Genomic DNA, 27,464 nt, shown 5'->3' with positions numbered 1-27,464 from the left:
TGCTTCTTTCACAAATGTTTTACTTTCTTTCCTTGTGTTGTTAGTTTCCTTTTCCCTTTGTTTTTATTAATTTTTACATTTTAAATTATTTTCCTGTCATTTTAGTGAGATAGAATACGAACGTGTGGCCAAGTTGCCGTCTTTAATCGTCTGTGGTTGTAGGGATGGGAGTGAAAGGGTTAGGAATAAGGAGTTGCACTGGGCCTTGGATGTGTCCACGGCTAAGTTAAATGTGAGCATGCAGCATTGCAAGTGAAGGAAAGGTTGGAAATTACCACTTTATAATATCACAGCTGTATGTATCCAGGTGGCTTACTCATTTATGTATCCTTCGTTGTAGTTTGCTGAGTTGGTGTTTGGTGTATTCACTGAATTTAATTTATTTATACTGTAGTGTCTAGTAACTTTTCTGTAAGTTTTTCATTCATTTCAGTCCTTTTTCTCATTTAACCATGCTCTCTGAGATTTAATAATCTATAAAAGTACGTATATAGTGTATACAAAATTAACCTCAGTGCCCCCCTTTCCTCTTTCCTTCCATCACCTTAATAGTTTGGCTAAACAAATCTCTTACAGCTCTTTGAATAATGAATCTCCATTTAAAAATTCTTGGCCTTCTATAAATTGAAGAGTTTCTGGTGTCTGTACTATCATCTGTGGAACATCAACCTAAATTTCTCGTGGAATTACTAGTCTAACCCTTTACTGGCTGTGTAATTGGGTCTTTCTTATTTGTGACATATGTTCTTTCTTTTCTGACTGTTTTGAATTTAGGTGAATGGACAGTGTGCAGGCCACACAGCTATGCAAGCTGCTAGTCAGAATGGACACGTCGATATTTTGAAGTTACTTTTGAAGCAAAATGTGGATGTGGAAGCGGAGGTAATGAAACTAAACCTGAAAAGCACGTAAAGTACAAGTTCCTATCCTGCAAATAAGTTATGTGAGGTAGATTTTCATTCTTGAAGTTTAATATTCACCTAACGCTTACCTGACTGAAGGTGAACTTGTAACAAGACAGCTCAAAGAATTTCTTCTTTTTCCGTGATCTCTATTTTGAGCATATCTCTAGGTGAAGATACGGATCTGAGTTACCTGTCACTGTGGTGGGACTGGAACCCCTGTGCTCTTTGGAGCCAAGCTGGGCTCACCCAAGAATCTTACTAGGGCTGTTGAGGGAGGGGACTTCAGACTCATGAGTCAAGGCTTTTTTTTTTTTGCTGACCTCTGACACTCAGAGGCCTTGCTTTGGGAGTCTTCTGTTGTCACGTCCATAACTGAACCAGTGTTCCCTGAGTCAGCATTGCTTGATCTTACGTGGCTCTCTGAAGAGTTTTCAGTGCGTGTTATCACTATACGTGTGTGTGCTTATTTTAACTTACAGTCTTACAAAAGGAAAATGAATATTGCTATCATTAGCTTCAGTTAGAAATCTGCATGTCTGGTATAAAAGGAGACTTACTTTCTTAACTACATCTCATTACTAAAATATATTGATTGTATTTATTTTAGTCTAGTGAAAGACTATTAAAATTAGAATCTAGCACATTTAGACTAGACAGGCTGCTGCACTGTTGATCAAAAAACTCCCATCTGGGGAAGTTTAAAGACTTGAATTGTTGGGAGCTAAATAGGTGGATCTTATTTTACTAATTAAAATAATTTTGGCACATATTTGAAAAAAGGTTTTCTCTAGGGTTATGTTTTGCTTTTTTCTTTAATTGTGTGTATTTTGTTGGACGGCTCCTAAAGAACTTACAGTATATTCAGAAGAAATAATTCATCTTTTTTGGGGGGTACCGGGGATCGAGCTCGGGCCCTTGTGCTTGCAAGGCAGGTGGTGAAACCACTGAGCCAAACCCACTGCCCAGAAATAATTCATCTTTAATGTTGAAATTTTCTGTTGCCCAGAAAGAGTTTAATTTTAAATTAGCATATTAGACATCTGTGAACTGCATGATAATTTTATTACCTTGATACTTTTATGAATAGGATATATAGTCTGATTTATTTTAAGTTGTATCTTCTTAGCTTTGAATTTAGGAACTCCAGTGTATGCTACAAGATTATTTTGATAATGCGACAAAAACTTTAGGAGATTTTAGCATTTTGTAAATGGAAGGCAGTTTTATTTTGTTATTGTTTTAGTTTGACTTTGCAGAATGGAGTGAAATTTGCTGACCTGATTATGATTTTCTAAATTTAATGAGTCTAGAAACTATAATAGCAACAACTACTATAATGAAAATAAAATCTCTTCTGATTACAGCCACAAAGGCAAGAGACTGATTAGTTTTGCCTAATTTGTAAAAATGAGTGCTTTCGTGCCCAGAGTGTGATCACTGAAACTGGCGTCTCAGGGCCCCCGATAGAGCTTTGTGTGTATATGCAGGGCTCTGCAGAGAGGTCACACCTGTGAGTTGGGAGCAAAGCTGGCACTGCTTTTCTTTTCTTTTTTCTTTCTTTCTTTTTATGTTTGGTACCAGGGATCGAACTCTGGACCTTGTGCTTGTTAGGCAGGCGCAGAACCACTGAGCTAAATCCCCGGCTGGCACAGCTTTTCAAGAGTAGATTTTTTTTCTTTTCTCTACTTACTTGAATTAAAATATAAAACAAATGTTTAATACTCTACACATGTAAAGTTGGAATTGGCTAAGGCCAGAAGTTTGTAAATAATGTGTCTTTGGATCTGCAAAGTATGTTAACTAGAACAGGGAGATTGTGGAGACTTTCATCACACTCCTCATTTGCGTTTCCATTCTGATTCTTCTGTTTTAAGTTACTGTAAAAAAAAATTACTGTACACAGGTGTAATTCATAGAGGTAGTGTGCAAAAGGGATATGTACACGTCAAGTTACGTTTAATGACGGTTTGTATCCAATCGATGAAAACTATGTTTGAAAATTGAATTAAAAATAAAAACATAGCACATAGCCTAGGATTAAAGTGAAAATTCATCAAAATCTCATTTTTCTAGGATATAAGAATTTTGTCTGTTAAACAGAGATACTGTTTGTTTAAATCATTGATTCTCAACTTGGGAAGGGGCAGTTTTTCCCCCGTAGGGATCCTTTGGAAATGTCTAGAGAGGGCTCTGTTCCGTGGTGGGGCTGAAGGATGACCATTCCATCCCTTCAGTAGGAGGAGGAGTGCTCCTAAGTCCCCTGCGGTGCCCCAGATGGCACTGAGCAAGGACTCACCCGCCTAGAGTGGCAGTAGTGCTGACACTGAGAAAATAGCTAATTTTCCAGATGTGCTTACATTTGTGATTCGCCATTTGATGTCTTATTTATAAAATGATTTTGTTTTTATTAATCTTATTTATTATTGGAGATTTTTAACATTAAAATAGAAAAGAATAGTATAATGAAACTCATGTACCAGTCACTCCATTTCATTTTTTATTCATGAACAGTTTTGTCTTATCTGTATTCTTTATTTGCCTTTTCTTGTACTGCACTATTTTGAAGCACATCTAGATACATTATGTCATCAATAAATATTTTAGTATGTATTTTAGAAGATAAGGGTGTTTAGAAAACTTTACCATATCTTTTATCACCCCTAAAAACAATAATAATTAATATTTGTGTTTGTTTTATTTTTTGAGACTGTCTGGAACTCAACTAGGAAGCTCAGAGTGGCCCCTGAACCACAATCCTCCTGCCTCAGCCCCTAAGTGCTGGGACCACAAGTGTCATTATAACCCGCAAATGTTGATTTTTTTAAAAACCCAATTTACTAAAAATGTTGGGGTTAACTTTAGAATAAAGAGAATACTGTGTTTTGTTCTCTGATTACCTCATTCTATAATCGTGCACTTTTTTCATCTGAATTAGGAAGTGGGCTCAAGATGGTACAGATTAGGGCTTTGCACACTGTCGCTGGCAGGCCCAGCCTTCCGTGTGTGTTGTAGTGTTTACCGGAGAACAGCGTGCCCACTCCCTCACGGATTGTCTGGCTGCTCTTCTGCAGTACAAAACTAAGCAGCTATATAATTTTGCTAAGTGACCACATAGCCTCAAAAATCTACAAATTCTTAACTTTCTGGCTTTTCACATAAAATTTTTGTAGCCCTTTGTGAAACAAATTATTGCAGACTTTTTCAGTTGTTTTAAGTGTTTACCAGCGACATTATGTGGGATGTATAAGGTTACACTTAACTTCTCTCTCTTCCTCAGGGAAAACTCAGATTCATCTGGGGAAGTTGCTTGTCTCCTGGTCTCACCTGCTGAGTGCAGTAGGGTCCTGTTCTGCTTCCTCCTCAGTGTGTAGCAGAAGACATTAAGGGCTGTGAGAGCTTAGGTGTGTTAGTATAGGTGGGGGCTCATTTTGGATCTGCTACCAGAGATTTCATACAGTTTTCCCATTGGTGAAATAAGAATATTAAAGGTGAGGAGGTTTGGGTGGATGACCACTTTAAAAAATGTCTTTTATGATATTTTTCAAATGTGTAAAAGCTATGCTCAGCTGGAAAAATGGGGTGATTTTATCATTTAGGGTTAATGAAAGCTGCTTTGAGGAGGATTAGTAGTAGGGCACAACACTAGACTTTGTGGTATAACCCGGGTTTTAATGGTGTTTTTGCTCCTTAAATAATACTGGGTCAAAAGCTTAATTGGTAAAAGATCCAGTTCCCTCATTTGTGTTAATAATTCAGAAGGTTGGGATGTGGAGTAAGGAAAATAATTTATAGTATGTAACACCTTAGACCTCTGTGTGTGACTGTTCTTATTAATTAAATACTTCTTTCCACCTGGCAGAGGTAGACAGTACCGAGTGTCAAGAAACTTGTTGCTTCTGACTGATCTTATTAGTGAAAAACAAAGTGGCAGAAACACTTTTTCAGACTGTAAAACAGAAGGAAAGGGCAAGTAAGCTTCAAGGTTGGCCAATTTAAAGGAACTCTTTTGTGAAACATAAATCAGGACTCAAAATTATAACCACCAAAAATGGCTTTTAAGTATCCATAATTCCTAGGGATCTGTGTTAAATTAGGTTGCTGTTAGGTGCCTTCCAGCCTCCCCAAAACTCATATTGTCAAAAACATGGAAAGTCAAAAGATAGCTTTTGGGTCAGAGGAGAGAAATGTGTTATGTGGCAGGAGGGAGCGGGAGGGAGAGAGAGAGGGAGGGAGAGATGGAGGGAGGGAGAGAAGGAAAGGGTGGGAGAAGGAGGGGGAGGAGAAGGAGGGGGCGGGAGGAGAAGAGCAAAGAGACCTGGAGGAGTGGACTGCTCTTCTGTCAGAGCTCCATCTCCTGTGGGACCTGCGTTAACCCTTTCTTGAGGGTAGGGCCCCTGAGACCCCATTGTCTTCCCCAGGACCCTCTGGACGGTTTCCGCCTTTCAGGACTGTTGCTGTCACCTTGAGGATCAGGCTTCCAGCACAGGAACCTTTAGGAGACAAACTGTATCCAAGCCTTAGCCTCACACCTTAGGCCTTGGTAGATTTAAGAATGTAAACATCATATAAGAAGTGTCTTCTCCAGTCACTGTGGGTTGAAGTTAGAAATCGGCAGGAGGAAAGCAGAGGATTTTTCTTTCTTTCTTTTTTTTTTTTTTTTAATAGTGGAAAGATATATAATTTGTGCTTTTCAGAGAGAATTCTGTCTAGTGTCAAGGATAGTTTGGGATAAGAATGAGGGTTGAGCTCTGGTAATAATTCAGGTGAGTGTGAATGAAGGCCTGAGTTAGCGGTAGAGATGGAGAACAGCAAATGGATCTGAGCATCATTTGGAGAATAAAAGCTTGAGATTTTGGTGAGTGTGTCTGGAGACTCCGGAGGAAGTGAGTATCATCGAGGGATGTTACGCTTTAGTCGGCCCTGTGGTTTGTGGTTCCATCTGCTCACATGGGGGAGACAGGCAGAAGAGCAGGTTTGGAGGGTTGAGAGGAGAGAGAAGTGGGCAGGTGGAAAACTAGAAATCAGTTTCAGAATTCACTGGGGCCCCCTTTACAAATTCTTTGATAATGACTGTGTCAGTGACTGCCTTATCCCTTGAAATTCCCGCTTTGTTTCAGTTAACATAGTCAGGCTGTGTTACAGGTTTATTTGGAATATTTTGAATGAATTCCGAAAACAAAACTTACAAATTAAGGTCATGGTGCACCTGTGGTTTTCTAATTTAGAAGAGAAGCCTGGAGGTAAATTTAATTGTAATGTCTTAGTATATGTATGTCCTATAATCTTTAAAATTTTTTTGCGTACAATTTAAGTTTTACTGACCTCCCACTTTAAAAAAAGTTAAATTTAAGGCCATCTCTCTCAAGTTTGATGTATTATACACAGATTGTGGAGAATATGAGTATGAAGAGACACAGATTAGTCCATGCCCAAAAGGATGTACTAGTGTACAGGATCATCTTCATAAATATATATAAAGTTCTTGTGAAGATAAAGGGGGCCATCTGGTTTTTCTGGGACATTTTCCAAAGCGATTCAAGACAGGAAATGCACACCCCAGAGTAAATACACGTATTCTATGTTTTGTGTCTCTGCTATAGCCCGTCAGAGATCAGGCTTCACAATCGATAAAACTAAAACAATGTATTAGGGCCGGGGACGTAGCTCATTGGTTCCGTGGCCTGCTTCCCAAGCGTAAGGTCCCAAGTTAGATCCCCGGTACCAAAAAACAAAAACAACCCCCCCAAAAAAAAGCTAAATAAATGAGATTTTGCTTCTTAGGTGAAAAAGCACAGACCTATATATGTCACGTAGATAATTTCTCCAAAACAGGGTGAATACAAATGCAAGCAGTTTATTTTAAAAAGCATACACAAAAGATTGATGTAAATCCCAAAAGTTTAAATGCTTCCATTTTGGATAATTCAGGTCAGAACCTATACAGGTTTGTTCCCAGGAACAAACATATTACTTGTCTCTATGAAGGAATGTGAGTTCTAAAAATTAACGTGGGTTTTCAGTATTTCACATCTCACTATTCTATAAAAACCTAGAGAGACCCAATATCCAGTAGCTTTAGAAGATAATCTAAAAGACTGTTTGCTGTAATCAGTGTTACCAGCGTTGGCCTGGTCTGTTTAATAGATACCAGGGAAAATAAACCCACTCTGTAATTTCTTACAAAATAACAAGTAGATGTAGGAGATGTAAAAGGGGAAAGAATTCAGAATTTCCTTGTCTTCGGTAACTTTCACTTCAGAATCATCAAAAAGCACCCACTCCCCCTCATGGTCCTTTAAACTTTGTACTACACTGGAAATATTCTTCTCACATCCACTCATACAAATGCCTCTTTGGTCCCTGGATTCTTGGTTCTTGTCCGCTTCGAGGGTGCCTTCAGTACTGTTGGTCTCAGAACTACTTTCAGCAAATGCTATACTGGCAGCCTTATCAGGATTAGATGCTTTGTTGTAGAGCTCATAATCTGGTTTGCTCTTTTGTCCTCCAAGAAGTCCAACAGCTTCTACAGTTCTTTTTGCTCAAAACTTTACTTGGTGTATTTCCCCCAACTCTCAGGGACACTTCTTCATTGTCATAATTTTCAACTGCACTCCTTGCTTCCTCCTCATTCAGTGGCTCTGGCTTGCCCACTTTGCACTTCTGATCAATCTCCAAATTCTCCTTGTCCAGTTCTAAGCTGTTGAAGTTGATGACTCTAACAGAAGCAGTGTAATTAATGCCCACTGCTAACTGTAATGCCATTGTGCATTACAACTGCAAATACTCCTTAGCTGTCATTGGTTGGCCTTGTGCTCCATCTTCTAGTAGCACCTTAAGGGAGTGTTGATCTTGGAAAGCCCACCAACTTAACAAACTCCAAGCCACTGGCAGCAAAGCGCTTCAAGTGAATGGTTATGACTTCAGGCATTTTGTCAAACAAAATACTTCATTTGGCTTCAGTATAATGATGGCAACTTTCACAGAAATATTCATCCTCTACAATCCTCTCCACCGAAGCCAACTGTGAAATTGCCCATCTCCGAGTCTTTACTTCTGTTTTGGCTCTGGAGACATTTCAGAACTCTCCTCTACTTTGGAATGCTCATCTTCTTGTACTGGTGCCCTGATGTCCTGGACATCTCTATGTTTTGTTAAACTTTCACATTCCAGGCAATGAGTCCTTAATACCAGCGAACCCTGAAGTAATTTTTCCACTAGTTCAAAGCAAATCTGTTCTGCACCTTTGTTTCTGAGCTTAGCTTCATTAACACATACAGGTTTGAGGTCTTCTGGATATTCAAGTCCACCACCATTGTACTTCCCAAAGTCCTCTTCAAGATCTTACTCGTTTTCTTTAGATTACCCTCTGGATCCTTGGTTTGTTGTTAGTTTTCCCAGACCACAGAATTTAGAAGGAGTGCTGGGTTGCTTCATGGCAGACTTTAACAGCTTAATTTTAACTTTTGATTTCTTTTGTGAGGGTCTTGTGCTCTCATTTTCAGAGACAAACTTGGGGATTAGTGTAGGAGGACTCTCCAGTGTGTACCCAGCAGTTTCTTTCTGATCTAGTTTGTCTCTGGTTCTAATCCAGTGACTGGTGTTCCTTGGAAACTTTGACTTTATTCTTCATGTTACCAAATTCAGTGTCACGTTTTCTTTTCCCATTCCCTTTTGGAGGTTTTTCTTTATAATCCACAGAATCCTTCATATTATCCATTTCCATCCTTTTAATTCTATTCTCTTCCTCTTTCTGATGAGGTTTTTCTCCTATCTTAGTAGGTAATTGTGCCACATCTTTTTACTTCTTTTTTTAGGAATTGGCATGTTTCTTCAATGTTTCCCAAGCTGCACTGTAATGCTTCCTGCTCTAGATAGCCTTCGTACATAGGGTTGAGCTCCCTGAGTGTGTCGAGCGGTCGTCCCAGCTGAGTAGCAAGCTCATCAGTGTATTTCTCTGAATTTAGGAGGAAACTAATCTGCAGCTGTTCAACTGAAATGATTAAGGACTTTAAACTGCGAATAAGTGCGTGCCACGAATTCTTCTTTGCAGTTGCCCTTGTCTTTTTTATTAGCTTCATCCTTTAGTGCCTCTTTCTTCTTTGAAATGATACTAAACAAGTGCTTCACTCCAGATTTAAAACCAGGACAAAAATATAATACCTGAAGTATGCTATTAAGATGACTGTATTGCCAGGATTATTCAGTCCCACAGATGTTAATAAGTTTTCTTTCTTCTCACAGTTTGTAGGCGAGGACTGTGCTGCAGGAGCAACTTGGTCAATTTCTGATCCTCTGTATTCAGAAGCTCTTTATTTTCTTGAGAGTCTGTAAAATCTGAGGCTCTCTTAGTTTCTTTTTTATGAAAAGACTTCAAGGAAAGTCTGTTTTTCTTAGAGGGTCCACTTCCTGAGAGCCATTGCTTTCACTAGGTATGACACCGGGCATTTTCTTTCCACTCCCAAGGAGCTGGCAGGAACTTACAGACAGCAGTTGTAATCAACGGTTTTATCGGGTCATGGCCCAGCCCGCCATGTGCAGGCAGCTGGGCCCCGCTCACATCCTGGGCGGCAACTGCCAAACTGCTTTTGAATCACCTGGTCCCCGCTCCACGCCTGCCACCCTAATCTTTAATTTTTAAATGTCATTCTTTTTGATACACATATACTAGGTTTTTACTATTTTAGTGTTTGTTTTTATATAAATAAACTTGAAGGGACCTGCATATGTGTTTCACTCTGTTGTCTAACAACCACAAGTAGGTGTTGCCCTCACAGGTAGTTACAGGGAAGAATGAAGCCCAAGATGGCTGCAGTATGGTTCAAGCTGGGGGGTGGGTGGGATGATTTCCAGTGGACATTAAGTCCAAGTCAGCAAGATTTCCACTCAGGCTCACCTCATTGGTCTCAGTGTAAATAACTGGATTGATTCTGGCTGCTGTGAATAACTCAAGTATGTAAGGTCATTACTAGCATGTAGCCACTGTTGTGTAGACCCCTTTATATAGCTGGACTACCCTGAGGGCTAGTGACAGGATAGGGCCCATGCACTGGTTTGCACGGCTGAGTGGCACCTGAGAGTAAAGGTGTTTAATCCAGCCCACAACTCTGTATCTCTTCTTTGGGCTGCCTGAATCTCAAGTGAAATGTCAGTCTAAACTGGTGTCAAGACAGTAGTTCTTGGGCTGGGGATTTAGCTCAGCAGTTCCGCTGCCTGTCTTGCAAGCGCAAGGACCTGAGTTCGATCCCTGGTACAAAAAAAAAAAAAAGAGTAGTTCTTATCTGCATCTGATCAGTAGTAGTGGATTGATGGTTCCTTTTTTAGTAGAATGGTAACCATACAGTAAGTTTAGAAATTATAATGGGAAGAAAATCCAGATTGTAGGTTAGGAAGATCTTAAGATTCTGAGATCCTGAATTGTGTAATTATATAGGTAAATATATAAGAGCTTGTTTTTCTGGGATGTTTAAAAATGTTGCTGCTGAGAAGCGTAGAGTTGAATCTTAAATCTTGCATGTAGTTTCTTGTCCATTCCTTCATTCTCAAGATTGATAGGTAACACAAACTAACCCAGTACAGCTGGGAATATTAGGTAGTGCAGGGGACTGAATAGACCCTTGGATACCTGTAGGGGGATGACAGCGGATAAAGAAAGACGGAGACAATACTCAAGGTGTAAGGGGGACCAGGAGGATCCTGCCTCTGGCAGACAAGCTTGATAAACTCCACAGTTGAGCTGCTTTTATTAGCCAGTAAGAAGCACAGAGGGAGAGGTAGTGTACTTTTCCTGAAACAGTGGCTGCAGTAAGGGTGGAGCAATGAAACATGAGGAATGGTCCTCCTCCATACCTGGATTCCTGCAGTCTTTCTGCATTGTCCTTAGCAGATGTTATCTTGCCTTAGGAACTATGATTCTGAGCTTTTCCCACACGGCCAGGAAACATGCAGCCTTCCGTATATTTCCTTTTTCCTAAAGCAAGTCACACTGGCCTTGAGACTGTGGGACCTAAGTCATGTAGCCTGGTCCCCAGTAGTTTCTCACATAGCTTGGTCCCCAACGGGATAGGAATTTCCCTCACTTTCCTACTTTTTAAGAATGGTTGTCCAGCTGTTGTGCATTCCTGTGTAAGTGACTTCTTATATCGGAGCAAATAGGAAAAAATAAAAACTTTGAATTCAGTAGCTGTTTTGCGTGATCTGTTCATCTGTATTAAATGTGTTTAATCACAGCAGCATGTATTTTGTTTCCTTTGAAAAGTAGTTAGAAGATCCTGGGTGCCACATGGGTTTTTGGACCCCTTGCAAAATCTACAGTCTAGAGGGACTGGCACATGGAGTGGGATCACTGCTCAGGAGGAAGTCTTGCTGACTAGTGTGTGTCTGAACTGGGGCATGGAATTGACATAATGACAGTGCCGTTTTTCATTTTTATTTTCCCGGTACCAGGGATTGGAACGAACTCAGGACCTCGTGCTTGTGAGGCAAGTGGCAGCACCGCTGAGCTAAATCCCTGGCAGTTTATATTTTTTAAAACTTTTAAATGATTAGATCTTTCTTGCCCTCTCGTCTCTTTAGAAATATACCTATCCCAGAAAGTATGGGAAACCTGTTTTTTTTTTTAAAGCAACACATTTATTGGTACATTTTAGATGTACATAATGATTAACATTCATCATAGGGCAGAAAATCTGTTTGATTCCTCTGAAAATTTTGGGATTTTGGGTGTATGGAATTTGATTTCTTATGCTTCATTTTTGTCTTTTAAAGGTATTTCTGTCTTAGATATACAGAAAAGTATATGCTCATCTCTTAACAATAACCAATATTAACATATTGATGTAGTAGCCTCTTTAAAGCTATTGAGACATTGCTTTTAGGCTTTCTTTGTTTTAAACCACTCGACTAATGTTAGTGTAATTCTTATGTCATTAAAAAAGTCTTTATAGGGGCTGGGGATTTAGCTCAGTGGTTTCGTCACCTGCCTTGTAAGCACAAGGGCCCGAGTTTGATCCCCAAGTTCGAGTACCCAAAAAAAAAAGTCTTTATAAAATTTTGCAAATACCAGAAGATAAGTAATTTATTGGACACGGTCCTATAGTTGGCTTAGTATCATGGCTGATAAGTCGGGGATGGTGGAGAGTTGGTGATAACCGTTGGCCCAGTGTTGTGTGCAGTGAATCGATAGGGGAATCCCGTTCAAATCCATTTCTGGCTTGTGTTAGCGCCACTGTTTTCTCATATTAACTTGGTCCTTGGTGTATTCTTCTAGCTCCATGCTTTGTTTCTCCTTCTTGAATACCCACTAATTCAAATTTAAACGCCAACATTTAGGACAAAGATGGCGATAGAGCGGTGCACCACGCGGCCTTTGGGGACGAGGGTGCTGTCATCGAGGTGCTGCACCGGGGCAGCGCTGACCTCAATGCGCGCAACAAGCGCCGCCAGACGCCCCTGCACATCGCTGTCAACAAAGGTCACCTGCAGGTCGTGAAGACGCTGCTGGACTTCGGTTGTCACCCCAGTCTCCAGGTGCGACTTCCGGAGAAAAGTGTGCAGGTGTTGGTGGGACCCTGTTGAAGGGACGCGCTCAGTTCTGTGGTGCTAATGCTTCATTACTGTCTGGTGGGGTATGATTGGTCGTGGGAAAAGGCACCATGGGTGTGGGTGTTATAAAACTGGCAGCTGTGCTTTCTTAGAAAAACTGTAAAACATCAGTAGATTGGGGGTGAAGCAAGGACTTCTTGAAAAAACATCAGCTTATGAATTTATTTAATTTTATGGATCCTGACAGTGAATTTCAGCTCAAAGAATAAGCTGGTGTGTGTGTGTGTGTGTGTGTGTGAGAGAGAGAGAGAGGGAGATACCCCATCCCTGGTTGAGATAGTATCTTGCTTTTTAGTTTAGGCTGGCCTTAAACTTACTTTGTAGCCCATTCCTGCCTCAAACTCTCAGTGATCCTCCTGCCTCAGCCTCCTAAGTGCTGGGATTACAGGCGTGCACCACCACACCTGGCTAAACTGTATTATACAATAATTATTTTATAACAGTCTACATCATTTTCATGGTTGCTTATTTTGTCTTTAGGGTCTTGGTCTTGGTAGCCTAGTCCTGGAAAGTTTTCTGTTTTGCAATATATATGTCATTTTTTAGGATTGATGTACAAAGTGACCTAATTTTTTGTAGCTGAGAACCTAGTTTTTTTTTTTTTTTTTTTTTCCGGGGATTGAACTCTGGACCTTGCACTTGCAAGGCAGGCAGTGGAACCACTGAGCTAATCCCCAGACTGATTACCTAATTTTTGAAGCAAAAAAATCACCTAAGAAATGATTCTTCCTGGTCACAGTTTAGCACCTAGTGAATTAAAGCACATATGTAAGGGAAACGTAGTTTTTTTGTCTGTAATCTCTTCAGTTCAGTTAGAATTTGGTATGAATGCCTAATAATTTCATAGCAGAATAGCACATGATCATAATTGCCAACTTTTGGTTCCTTTTTAGGCTGTTTTCTATCATGATCTGAACAGAATAGGCTTGAAATAACATATTTTTAAATAAAAATGGTCCTTGAAATACTGTCTTAATATGTAAAAAATACCTTGTAAAAGGGGGAGGGATCATTAAGATCTTAATGTGCAGTTTAGATCTTTGACAGCAGCCGGAGAATTCATAGATCCCATAGAGATAATGAAGAAGAACAGGGATAATGGAGTGAGGAATTTAGAGCTGAAGGAGTGGGAGACTTTGTTTAGCTAGCTGATTACCGAAAAGTAATTTTTCTGAAGTGTAGCCATTTTGGAACCTATAGGGTGCAGGCTGTTGCCTTGCAAATAGGTGACAGAATGGGAGGATGGGGGGATTGAGGGTTTTAATCCTTTGAGGGAGAGGAGTTTTTAATCGGTTGGTTTTTTTTCTTTTTGACAGGCGAGGCAGAGTTAAATGTTGGGAGGGTAAGGTGGGCCTGAGGTGGAGGAGGGAGGTTGAGAGTAGTGCTGAAGGCCTGGAGTGGCTGTTTTGGGGACCCGGAGGCAGAATAGATCAGGGACCTGTAGAAGAATCTGACTGTGGTGAGAGCTCGCCTCAAGTTCAAGACTACACACTAGATTCAGGAGGATAGAAGATAGGTGATTGGGTCGAACTCGGTTCACACAGCTGGGTGAATATATGCCTGTGATGCGCGGTCTTTCTGAGGAAAGGGCCAGAAAAAAAGCTATGTTCTGGTTGAACTTAATTTACAAAAACAGGTGGCAGGTTGGATTCGGTGAGTGTGGTATGTGCCACAGGATAGGCTGCTTATGACTTTCCGGAGAATCTGTGACAGGTCTAAATTGCTCATTGATGCAGAATAGCAACTTAGTGCTAAATCAGTTGCTAACTGTAAAAAAAATAGCTTGCAAAATGGTAGCCTGAGACTCCCAATTTTTTTTGGTTTTTGTTTTTTTGAGACAGGGTCTCGCTGTGTAGTTCAGGTGGCCTTGAATGCACTATGTAACCCAGTCTGGTCTCGGAAATTGCAGTGATCCTCCTGTCTCTGCCTCCCAAGTGCTGGGGCCTACAGGCATGCATCACCACTGTGGCTTCTGCTCTTTGAAACACTTAGATTAATGATTTTCACCTGTGGCTTCACAATACATTCATCTGGGGAGCCCTGAAAGACTACTGATGGTTAGTTCTTACCCCTAGAGATTTGGTTGGTCTGGAGAGCCAGCTGGGATCAGGATTGTTTTGTCTTGTCTTGGTTTTGGAGAGATGGTACTGATTGAATGCAGGGAGGGCTAAGCTGTATCTGCAGCACTTTTAATATTTTATTTTAAGGAAGGGTGTAGGTAAGTTGCCTGTGCTGACCTCTAACTCACAGTCGTCCTACCTCAGCCTCTGGAGCAGTTGGTATTACATGCATGCACCCTGGGCCTGGTGTGGTCAGGATTTTTTAGGGCTCTTTAGCACTTTCTAATGTGCAGCCAGGGTTGAAAAACACTTAACTTTTAATTCATTGTTGGGGGACCTCAGACTTGTTCAGGCTCAGAGGAGAATTTTGGGGTACAGCAGTTAGTGGTATGACTATTTTAGTGTGTTTAACGTTTCTTGCCTGCATTTCGTATTTTACACAACAGAATGCCATCACTTATTGATCATACTCTGTGAAATGTGGCCTGCGTTTGTTTAGTAGGTCTGTATGAGTATTGTGACTAGGTGTGGTGATTGAATTAAGGAGAACTAACAAAAATCTCTTTAAACTTAAAAAAGGACTCTGAAGGAGATACCCCTCTTCATGATGCCATCAGCAAGAAGCGTGATGACATCCTGGCCGTCCTCCTGGAAGCGGGTGCGGATGTCACCATCACAAACAACAACGGGTTCAATGCTCTGCATCACGCCGCCCTCCGGGGAAATCCCAGGTAAAACGCCAGGGAGAAGTACTGCTGCTGTCTTGCTGTTTCTTCCCCGGCTACTGACGAAGAAATGATTTCAGTGTCTTTAATGCTGATTTCAATGTCTTTAATAATTTTAAAGGTCTGTGGAGGTTATGCCCTCATTCAGTAGATTAGCTTTATATGATATAAGTATTATGAAATGATGGTTTATATATTAAATGTGGGTATAAAATACAGGAATCCTGGCTTATATCTAAAGATTTAATTAAAATGCATTCTGTGTTGAGATTTTTGTTTCTTCAAGATCATTCTCAGCTTATCTTCTGATTCGTGTTCTCCATTTGCTTGGTAATTAAAAAAAACTTGTGGCCAAATAAATATAGTTACCTAATTCCTTGTTAATAATATAATCAGTTGCATAAACTTTGAATATGGATGAGCCCGGTTACTATTACAGTAACAGATTTGTGGTGAGAAGGGCTGGCTGGGGAGCGTTTCAGAGAGGCTGCCTTGGAGAGTCACGGTATGCAGAGAGGATCTGTGGAGTCCCCAGGAGAGGAAGTGTTTATGTTTGTTTAAGTTTGAGGTTTTCATTTTTTGGAACAGCGTACTTTTAATCTGCATTTTAGAAAATTCTGCTTTAGTTGTCTGGTCTCTAGTTGAATCCAGTATTATATGTCTTTTTAAAAATTAATTTTGGACGGGCTGGGGATTTAGCTCAGCGGTTCTGTGGCCTGCCTTGCAAGCTCAAGGACTTGAGTTCAATCCCTGGTACCAAAAAAACCCAAAAATTAATTTTGGTGGTACAAATTTGATACACGTAATGATAACATTCATCATGGGAATTTGTACTGGTGCATAATAGATCTTAATTTTTCTTTTTTCCCCAGTCCTCCCTTCTCCTTCCAACCTTTCTTCCCCCTTCCTTATTTACAAAAACTTTCCATTTTTTTCTTTCTTTCTCTCTCCCCTTCCCGTCTTCTTCCTGCTTCCCAATACCTGCCATCCAGTTGGCCCTCATTTACCCTTTTTGATTCCCACATGAGAGAAACAATGCAGTATTTAGACGTGTGTGTCCGATTAAGTGAAAATATCTTGACCGAGGAAAATATTTATGCTGATATTTATTTTGATATTTTTATGTGTTCTGGATTCTTATTCTCTTTGGTTCCTTGTTGCGTTTAATGTTTCCATTCATTCATTTATTCATTCTTAGGATCATCACTGGAGGTGATTGCTGAAAACAAGACTTTCAGTGCAGTTGCTGTTGATAACGCAAGATGTAATGGGTGGCTGTGTGTCATGTCGTGAACGTTCAGACACTTGGTTAGTTTGTACTGTGAGGGAGAGAGAATAGGTCAGAGAGGAGGAATTATTTCAGCGACAAAGCGCCGAGTGCCCCACACGCATCATCTCCCTCAGTGCCTTGCATGCTGCCCACCTGCCCTCTGGGGATCTGTCCCGGGTCTTGTGCACACTGAGCAGGGCTCTGCCCTCAGCCACATCTGCAGCACTTTGAGCAGCTTTTGAGGCCTCCTACAGACGAAGAATGCGAGGCTTACCAAGGTGGATTTGCTTAGCCATGATTATGTAGCCGATTAGAGGAACAGCTGGAACTGGAGCAAGTTGTGTGACTTGAGAATCAGAACTCTTGTGCCCTTCACAGTACCATTCACGCTTTGTGGTTTGTATGTGTGGCGAGGCCCCCGGACGGTGAGGAATTTAGCTGACCACAATGCTTCAACGCGACTTTCCTCTTGGTGTGTCATTGCTTACGGCGATCTTTGCTTTCACGAATTTCAGCTCCAGTTCCTTTTAAAATTCAATTTATTCTGCTAGTCTTTCCAGTGTGTCCATTCTTTCTTTCTTATTTTGAGGGGGGTTACCAGGAATTGAACTCAGGACCTTTTGCTTGCGAGACAAGCGGCGGGACCACTGAGCTAGGTCCCCAGCCCTGTCCCATTCTTTCTGTTCCTACTGTTGCTGACCTAATAAGTCCTTACTATTTTTACCTCGACTATTACAGTGTCTGATTATTCTTCCTGATCAACTGTCATGTAATTATCACTTTAAAATTCCCCTCTCTGTTCCCAAACTTCTAGTTGTTTCTCGTGTCCATAGTAATGGACATACATACATATGTCTTGACTTGTCATTTGAACCAATTATTGATATGTCCTGAGCCTGTTTAGCTTCATCTCCCACTGATTACACTCACTCCCTCTGCCTGCCTACCGCTGAGTTACGTTATTACCCTGTTGCCCTTTCCTAAAATACGCCCGCTGCTTTCGTTCTCCCTTTTCCATGTTCTCTGTTACTATGTGCATATCTTTTTGTTGTATTCATCTGTGTGTCCTCCTCAGTGCTCTGACTATAGGAGATAGATGTTGGCAATAAATTTGACAATAAGGACAGTGAAATTTCAAGTGTACTACGTGACTGATTACAGAATTTAATCTTCAGGGAAACTGTTACACTGTAGTAATACATAATATACATGGTGGCTTAACTACTAGACAAGAGCAGAAACGATTTCTCTTGCTAAAAGTAAGAACTAGATGTCTTTGGATTCCTGAGTCAGCAGGTTATGCGGGCACTGTGTGTGAGAACACTGCACTCAGCGCTCCCTGCAGGCTGGAGATACCTCAGTCAGCAGGGCTCTCTGCAGAGCTGGCGAGACAGCTGATAGGTCTTCTGGGACTACTGATAACAATATTACAAAGTTTTTTAATATATCATTATTTATAATTTTTTCCTTACCATAAATTGAATGTCAGAAGCAACAAAATATGAGTGAACTGTATGCTGTGATGCTGTATTTTCAAGTTATTACTGAGTGACTTGTTCACTCATTTATTCATTCCCACAAAGACACATGGTAAATCTTACGGAGGCTATGAGCAACTCGTTTTCCCTCTAGAACATTATGATGTCTTGATTTAACTCTCAGTTCCAAGATGTGATTTGGTAAATGAAACTGTGTTGAATATAGGAGGTTTGGTAATCTGGACTCTGTTGGTGTTCATTTTTTCCCTTTTATAATTGTGAACACGCTGGGTACTGAACAAAAATCAGCTGAGGATCTATTACATGATGATGTAGTGTGTCTGGTACCTCTGCTTATGCGTCTTCTCTCAAACACCATCACCTTGTAACACTCACTATTTTTCACTTCAGTTTCTGCTGAGAGACGTATGCCTGCTTGCATGATTGTTGTAAAGGATCAAAAAGGTAGAGAGTAACAGAGTGTGCCTACCTTTCAACTGAGGAAATAAGGAGAGAGCATTGAAATATCCTTATGAGTAAAAGTTGTGACACTTCACGTGTTCTTTAAGCATTAAAAGACCTTTGGTTCAGAGTCTGTAGAACCTGTAGAACTAGATGCTTGTTGCTGAAGTCTCTCAAGGTATTCTGTAGTATTTTCTCCGTTCTCAGTTTTCTTGTTAATGTTCAGGGATTTAGTGGTAAAATTAAAGGCTCATCTCGTGCAAGATAGTGACTGGACATTTCTAGAGTAGTGCTTTGTGTAATAGTGTAGTTTTCTATTACTTCTTAGAAATAATACATGTGTGTCCATGTGACCTGTGCTGGGACAGTCCCCTCAGATTTTCACATGGATTTTAGGTGAACTTCCCAGATAATTCCTTCTTCTGAAGGAGGTATGTTCTTATTATGAAGTGTAGCCTACTTTTCATTATTCTTTTCTGAAGAATAAGAAATTTAATACCAAGAGATCATAAATGAGTAATTTTATTTGAAATTCATAAGTCACCCACACATCTTTCATAATACTTTTTTATAAATATCTTTAAACATTCTAGTTCTTCCAAGTAGAACAGTAACAAGTTATTTAGTTTTAACCACAGTCTGAATAACTTAAGTTGAAATTAGTTGACATGGAATTGATACTCATAAACGAAAATGCTGGCTCTCCTGTAGTAATCAATGCATAGCTACAGCTGGTTGAAGGGGACCAAATCCATTGAAGAGGCGATTTGGTTCCATTTTACCAGCTTTAGCAAAGCATTGTAGTGTGCTGGTTTGGAATCTAGAACAGTTAAATGCTTTTCATTTGTAAAAATATGGTTATGGACCATCCACAAGTGTTAGAAATTCTCATTATCACTGTTTCAGTCACTGAATATAAAATTTCTGTCTTGATGGCACTTTTCCTGCTCTTAACAGTTCAGAAGTCTTTTCCTTTTAACACACTGTCAGTGCGTGACTTTTTTAACATTTTTGATTAATTCTTAAATATAAATAATACCTGCTTCAAAATCAACAATATTTGTAAGAAAAAGTAGACCATGATACATTTCAGAGTAATACTTCTAGGTAGTAAACTGTTCAGCCAGTAGTAGTTGGGGAAGAGTAATATTAATCACACATTTTTACTGTCACTGCTTTTTTTCGTGTTATAGTTGATGACTCGTAGCAAGTTGCTGACCGAGGTTGGAGGAACATGAATGGCCCTAAGAAAATACCTCTGCCCTTTGAGTTATAAATAGATCACACGTGTATGTATTCGGTATATTGCTTGGACTTGTGTTGGGAAGAACTACCGTACATGTCAGCTTATTTTTCTTTGTTGTTGCTCATGTGGGGTTACTGATCATGGGTCAGTAATTTAACCCTTTTAAAGGTCTATCTATTTAATAAATAAATTCTCTTGTCATTTTGGGTATAGATTGTCTGGTTATTGATTATCTCATCAATTTGTGCATTGACTTGTGGTTTGCTGTAATCATGACTTTTTAGTATTAAAATTTACTATGTAATATTTAACAAATTGATAGTCTAAGTTTTTGTTACAATGTGGGTTTGCTGTAGTTTTCAGTATCGGGAGAGGAATGCCATCTGAAGAATACTTGCAGAAAATATAAGTCTGATAAATTACAGTTTGGTTATAAAGTAAGATGCCGTGAAATAAAGAGTGAACTGTTCTTTATAGTTACTGTTCTGAACTGAACTGGGAGAGGGTCAACACTGACTTGGGCAGTACGCAGACAATCCTTACATTAAGTGTATTTCTGTATCTGTTGGTCGTGAAGTGTCTGGTAAAATGAATGCATTTATAGTCTTTCCATCATTTATTCTAACAAGTGAAACAGGTGTTACATTGCATGAACTTAAGAGCTGAAGATAGCAATAACACTGGCTTCTATTTTTACTAGTTATATGGGAGCCATTTAGCAGATCCAGTTGCTCAAGTGTGCTTTTGGACGGCAGTTCAGTTTCATATACAGGCCATATTGGGGCAAGGAGAGGCCATGGGAAAAAAATAGTACAGCATTTGATAATGTCAGCATCTGTTAGCCCTGTCAGGGAGGCAGTTGAAATGTTTGAGTTACACCAGTGTCAGCAGATGTAACATGTACTCGGTTAAAAATGAACAGCTGATCTAAGTGATAGATGTGACATTTTAGAGTATTGAAAATACTCTTAGATATGCTAAGTTAAACTAGTAAGCACCACAAGTTTACAATTTTACTTGATAAATGAATAAGGATTATATGCTGCTAATATTATAGCAAAGAAATTCTTAGTTGCTGGAATGTTTAATTATTAAAACTGTTTATACCTATAAAATAACTAATGTAATTTTTCATTACAACGTATGAGGAGAGTAGTACCCTTTGAGTAGTTTTATAGAACAACTTCTACTTTTGAGGCATCTATTTTTAGTTTTTGGTATTCAGGACATAGTCGGGTAGAGGTGATAAACAGAACCTGAAATGTTGGCATTCTTTTTGGTAGATGATCAGAAGGGCTTTGCTTAAGTGAATTCACTAATTTATTTGAAACTTAAAGTTAAAAAATCATATTTTTTGTAATTTCCAATAAATGTGTAATAATGTGCTACTTAATATAATTTTCTCCTTCAGAATAATTTGATAAAATGAAACTCATTTATTAATGAATTGTCTTCTTAAATAGAAAACTAACAATAGTTCAACGTGTTCTTTCCATTCAGTTTTTAACACACAAATTTAAAATATTACTATGCTTTTTATAAAATGTTATTGAAACAACTTTTAGTAAGAAATATACAAAGACTAGTATTTTCTTTTATCTCGTAATATTATAGTAGTTTAAAATAGGTATTGCTTATTGATTTTTGTAAGAGCTTTTAAAAAAATTTCTTATTTTTTAATAATTGGGATTTAACCCTGGTCCTTGGCATTGAGCACTATCTCTAGCCAAGGTGTTTGTTTGTTTGTTTGTTTGTTTGTTTGTTTTTCTTTTGTACTGGGATCGAACCTAGGACCTCCCTCTTGCAAGGCAGGTGGCAGCATCACTGAGCTAAATCCCCAGCCCGCAAGTTTTTATTTTTTGACACATGGTCTTACTAAGTCTAGGCTTGAGTTTGTTTGCAATCCTCTTGCCTCTGTGTCCCAGAGAGCTGGCATTACAGGCATGCACCACCTGGCCTAGCTTATATTTTATAAATGTACCTAATACATTATAAAAAATCCAAAAATATTTGAGATTCCTAACATACTAAATGCAATGTATCTGTTATAGCTATAAAATTGAATTATAATTGCATAGTATAGTACCATTAAAATGGTTATTCTGTGTGTGTATAAATTGATTCTTCACTCTCATGTTTTCATTTTATGTGCTCCCTCGGGAGAAAGGAAATTCAAAGATAATGTCTGAAATTCTAATATTGATAGATTATAAGCTTACTAGATATGAAGAGAATTGCTATAAATGTGAGTGAAGTCAGCATTTTTTTTTTTTTTTTAATTCTGAGGATTGAACCCAGGGCATTTGCACTGAGCTACAGCTCCAGCCCTTTTAAATTCTTTTCCATTTTGGGAGAGGGTCTCTGAGTTACTGAGTTGCCCAGGCTAATTCCAACTTGGGATCTCCTTGACTGAGCCTCCCAGAGTACTGGAATCACAGGTACGTGCCACTGTGCCTGCCTTGAAGTTGGCTTTTCTTGTATCTTATTTTTCTTACCAAATCAGTTGATACTTGAGTTACGATCTAATTGTGAAGAAAATAAACCGCTAACACTGTTTTTTCCTCTTATTGTCAGATTTTAATTATGTGAATACACACGAGATGTAAAAGGCAATATGTTTTAAACTTACATGATTTAAAGGACTTTCATAATAAATTGAAATTGAGCTGGGGATGTAGCTCAGTGGTGCCACTTGTTGCCTGACTCGCAGGTGCAAGGTCCCGAGTTCCGTCCCTGGTACCAAAATAAATAAATAGAAATCTACTTGAGCAGTACCTTTACTTCATTGAGTATAAATGATAAGGATACTGAGTTTCCATCTGTAAGTAGTAAGGATTTTTTTGGTGTTAGTGTTGCATAGGCCACCCTTTGAGAGTGGGTTAATTTACATGTGAAGGTCATTCTTGGAGAGGAGAAGCGAGGGCTTTTTCAGCTGCCATTTAGCTCCTTACAGCAGCTTATAACCTACCAAAAATACATACTTCTTTACATTCCATAGCTTTGTATGTTCATATGGGTACATAAAGAAGTATGTTCTCTGAGTAGGTGTTACTCGCTGGCTAGCTGTGTGCATTTGGAAATAAATACTTGTTAGTGTTTAGCTCACTGCTGCAGAGCAGCGGTGGATCATTGGCAGAGGCGAATTTGCAGAGACTGCTTTATAACCAGGTTACCTGATCAGGGTTCCTTGTTCTTGATGGACGTTAACATTTGCAAACATTTGACCAGTTTTCTGTTGAACTTTGTCCTGGTTTGGTTCTTCTTGCGGGAGATTCATAGAATCAGTGGAGCTTTGCAGGGTGTTTCAGAAATTGATAGTAGCAGCTTAGAGTCTTCAGAGAGAGATGCTTCTTTCTTTTCTTTATTTGCCACTGGATCCTAGAGGTAGATAGATAGTAGTTTAGTTCAAATCTTTTTGCAAACCCCATATCGTATTCAAAACTTAATTAGTACTTCTAGAATTGACTACAATTGAAACAATAAAGAGAAACGCATTTAAGCATATGAGTGAAAGGTATTTTTTTTAAATAGTGAATTTTTCTTTAGCTTCTTTTTTAAGGTCACAGATAAGAACTCATGATCATTTGCAAACTTTGTTGTTCCTTAAATTTTATATTTCTGTGCTTCTGTTCAAATACAAATTCAAAGGGACGTCTACATTTTGAATTTTAGTGAGTTTAGTTCTTTTGGTTTTTAAAAATCTTTCAATGTAAAGCAAAACTACCCAGTTCACGTTCCCAAAGACTTTTTTGACAGGACTAAAATGTAGCCTGTGAGCCCCTGGGTTTTAGCATAGTCATATAGCATGAGAAAAAAATCGTAGCTGGTGAGTAGCTTTTTAATTATTATGACACTAAAGGGTTAATTTAAAAAGAAAAGCTCAAGATGTGTTCAGATTTGTTAAAGTAGGGAGGGGAAGAAAGAAAGCAGGGGAAATAGAGTCTGCAGCCTGTGTGGAGGTGAGCGCAGCTCATTGGAGCAGATCAGTGGGGGAGGGGGCTGGCGCCGCAGCTGTCTGGAGAGGCTGGGGTCACACCACGCGCCTTCGGAGTTATTTCTGTGGTTGATTAATAGTAGCATTAAAAGGTCTTTTATAATCTGCCAAGTTGCTTGGTTGACTAACTTGAAATGCAATTTTTAGAAGATAGCATACTTTGGTGGAAGTGAGGGTTACAGATTTACTGGTGATGCAGAGCCATCATTTAATCTAAAACAATAAAGGCCAAATCTTTAATAATGTAGCGCATTTTTTAGATTGAGAGTTATGCTGTGAGAATATTTGAGCAGCGTTCCTTTTTCACACTACCTAAACTGGCAGTTTGTACTGTGAAATTAGGCTCTGCTCGGATGGACGTTAACAATCAGGACGCCTGTGAGTCGAGCTAGAGAGGCGTGCAGAAAGGCTGAGTGCCCTTGAAAGTGCGGGCCATGTGGTGCGTACCTGTCAGCCTAGTGTCGTGCAGCGCTTGCAGCAGGACAGCGGGTGCCTGGGCTCACCTCACAGCAGCCATCTCCTCCGTGGGCCCTGCGTGCTGCTCGCTGAGTCAGCACTTCTTTTATGAGCCGAGCGGAGCAAGGGAGGGCGCCAGTGAATACAGAACCTCACCTTTGGATACATTTGAAAAACAAACGAATAAAAACAAATAACCTACTCTGTCCCCCTTCCCCTAAAAGAAAAAAACACCTGCAATAAATTTGAATCAACATTGGTCATTCTGTCTGGAATGTCATATACCATAGTCATCGCAGATACATAGAGAAAGTTAAGTTACCGAGGAAGGTTGCTACAAAGACCACAAACATACGTATCATATTCATCAGATGAAATGCTTCAGAACAGGGGGAAAAGTTGCAGAGGAAGTTAATTTTATAATCTAAAGAAGACGCACACGCAGGTACAAAAAAATCTAAAAAATAAACAAACCTAAAGCACATCTCACCCCCTCCCCCAAGTAACTAAACATTCACCCTGCTTTCTTTTGCCCACCAGAATACATTGAGTTCTTCTGACTCCTCAGGAAATACTCTGCATCTTTCTTGCTTTGAGTTTTTGGGTCTGAGTCCCAGGATTAAATGGTAGCTCTGTAGTGAAGCTGCCTTGTCACATCCAGAGGTCAGGTCTGCAGGCGAGGCCAGGACTCCACATGGTCACCACAGAGGCCACTTACATTACATTCTTCCCTCAGTGGCCACTGGCTACTCCGTTACAGCTTTATAGGCAGCTAAGCATTTGAAACATGCACTCCCGGCAAACAGGCTCTCTTGTGCCTCTCTCTTCCCTGACCATATTTAGTCAACCATAGCAAAAAATAGTCTCTCAGCTGTCGATTGTCGATCCAAAAGCTGAGGAAGCCTCTATCTTGCTTTCTGCCTATTGATTGTTCATCCTGTGGTCCAAACACTGCTTTGCCATTTGTCCTGCCTTTTTTTTTTTTTTTTTTAAGTACTGCCAAATAAAGCGGTCTCTCATATTTCTTCCAGTTACATTTCCCAAATTTTCACTGGGCTAGTGCTGAGACTAGGAAAGCCACATGAGTGGCTGTCGCTATACTTAGAAGCACTGCGGAGAGTAAAAAGGAAAGAGGAAAGAAATTATCCTGGCTAGTAGCAAGATAGTCTTTAGATAGATACGGAACAGTAAAGGCCCTCTACTGCCAAAATGTATTTCATAACCCGATTTTTTTTTTGTTATTGGCAAAGATATTATGGATGGTGATGTGTCTCATGGCTGAAGGCCTAAAGGGATTTTATAGGGTTATAATTAGGGCTAGTTATTGCTATCCATGCTTTTAAAATTTATTGGGTAGTATTTGAATGGAAAATTGATAGAAATGGTAAGTAGAACTGGGATATTGGTAGAGAGAAGCCATTGACTCAGAAGAGTAGTGGAAACGAAATATTGGAAATGCCCCTTAAAACTTTAAATTCAGTGTCCGCTTTAGTCTTTGTATAGTACTTAGTGGAAAAGCAGGATCCAGAATGCTTTTGAGTAATTACATGTTTTTTATATTGAAATTATGTACCAAGTAGGAATACAAAATTCGTTTCACTATGAATTCAGTTCTAGTATGAATTAAATTTTTCATTTCAAATGTGATGTTTCTTTTTTTTCCTTTTTGCATTGGTATGGCTTTCTAAGTTTCTGAAATAGCGTTTAGATATGATCGTTGCATATTTTGCCACAGAGTAAACTAGTTGCTCACCTGTGTATAACTGTGCTATATAACATACAATATATCTTCAAAAATTTTCTGAATTTTAATAGCATATTCACAATAAATTTTAATAGAGAAATTTATTTTTTAACTAAGGAAAAGCAATATTAAGGCAAAAAATCCAATGAATCTATGTAAATATAATTTAAAATCTCACAAGCCTAAAAATGCCTGGGAAATTAATCATACTTTGTTTTAACTCCAGTATATTTTCTAAAGTATTGATTGAGTGAAGAATCAAGAAAAACCAATTCTCAAAGCTCATTCTGGGAAAGTTTGACCTTGAACCTTCTTTTTGTCTTCAGCACTTAATGCCCTAGTAGTTTAATTATTTTGGATGGGTATTTTAAAATAGTGACAGCAGGAGGGTTTCTGTAAATACTTGGCAATTTTAAAGAGCCAGCTCTCCTAAATACTGAAGTAATTTTACACACAAAGTAACAAACCTCAGAATGTAAAACAGGCTCATTTTCTGGTTCTTAAATTACCTTACTTTTGCTGTTTTGAAGTAATGAAAGTTTATTTTTTTTTAAGCAAACATATAACGTATTATGTGCTGGGCACTCTTCTAAACCCTTTTAATAAATATCAACTCATTTAATTTTCATAAAAATTATAAAATTTTAATTTAATTTTTGATGCTTCTCACATATTATTGATGAGGAAACTGAGTTATCACTTAGTTGTTCCGGAACTTAATACTTCTCTGGTACGAATCACAAATGCCTGCTTAACTGACAGTAAGATCTTATCTTTAAAACATCTGTGCCCTTACCCTTAGAGAAAACAACCAGTTGAAGAATTAAACAGTTAAATAATTTGCTCAAATCACGAACCACTCATTCTGGCCAGAGCTGGACTCTGAGCCCATGGCTTGGCTTCAGGCTGGGAGCTGTTTACCTCTGTGCCATGCTGCTGCTCTGGCCAGTGGCAGTGAAATGAATTCAAGAAGTACTGCTCTCGGGGACTCAGCAGTCCACCAAGAACATGTGGTATGTCACCGTGTCCTTGCCTCCACATACTCAGAAAGATGACTGTCCTTTGCTTGTTTCTGTATTACTCTATTCAGTAAAAGTCTGACCTCCACATGCCATGTACCTTTTTAAACAAGGAATGTTTAAGTTGTGCAGGTAACAGTTTTTAGCATGTCCCAAAGAACTGCTTGCGATTTATCAACTTCTTAATAAATCCCTTTCTGAATTTTGGACTCCCTGCTATTTGAGAGTGTTGATTAACTGAATAAGCATTTATTGAACACCTCTGTGCCCCAGTGCTATTCTAATGTCCTTTCTTAATTTAAATATGTAAGGTTGCCATAGTGAACTGCTGTGGTTTGTTTTGGGAAATGTTACTTCTCTCTGAGGAAAGAGACATTAGAGACAGACGGCCTGGCGACCCCTAAAAATTGATTCAGTGAGGCCCAGGGATTCAGCTCAGTGGTGCCTTGCAAGCGCAAGGATCCAAGTTTGATACCTGGTAACAAAAAAAAAAAAAAAAAAAAA

General features: G+C 39.3%; 1 protein-coding gene and 1 pseudogene across 1 annotated transcript in view; one reads left to right on the top strand and one right to left on the bottom strand.

Annotated features, from left to right (window-relative positions):
* Positions 1 to 27,464, top strand: part of Mib1 (mindbomb E3 ubiquitin protein ligase 1) — a gene marked incomplete at its 5' end in the record, with an annotated part of 108,608 nt that overhangs the window by 55,601 nt on the left and 25,543 nt on the right. The window contains 3 exons of the mRNA XM_010638707.2: positions 775 to 882; positions 12,234 to 12,431; positions 15,146 to 15,297. Coding sequence (XP_010637009.2) covers positions 775 to 882; positions 12,234 to 12,431; positions 15,146 to 15,297 — 458 coding nt within the window. The remainder of the gene's footprint in view (positions 1 to 774; positions 883 to 12,233; positions 12,432 to 15,145; positions 15,298 to 27,464) is intronic.
* Positions 7,043 to 9,350, bottom strand: LOC104872458 (annotated as a pseudogene).

Source organism: Fukomys damarensis, unplaced genomic scaffold (assembly GCF_012274545.1).
Source record: "Fukomys damarensis isolate Sample0158 unplaced genomic scaffold, DMR_v1.0_HiC HiC_scaffold_30, whole genome shotgun sequence".
Classification (NCBI taxonomy): domain Eukaryota; kingdom Metazoa; phylum Chordata; class Mammalia; order Rodentia; family Bathyergidae; genus Fukomys; species Fukomys damarensis.
This window is presented reverse-complemented; position numbering and strand designations above follow the sequence as displayed.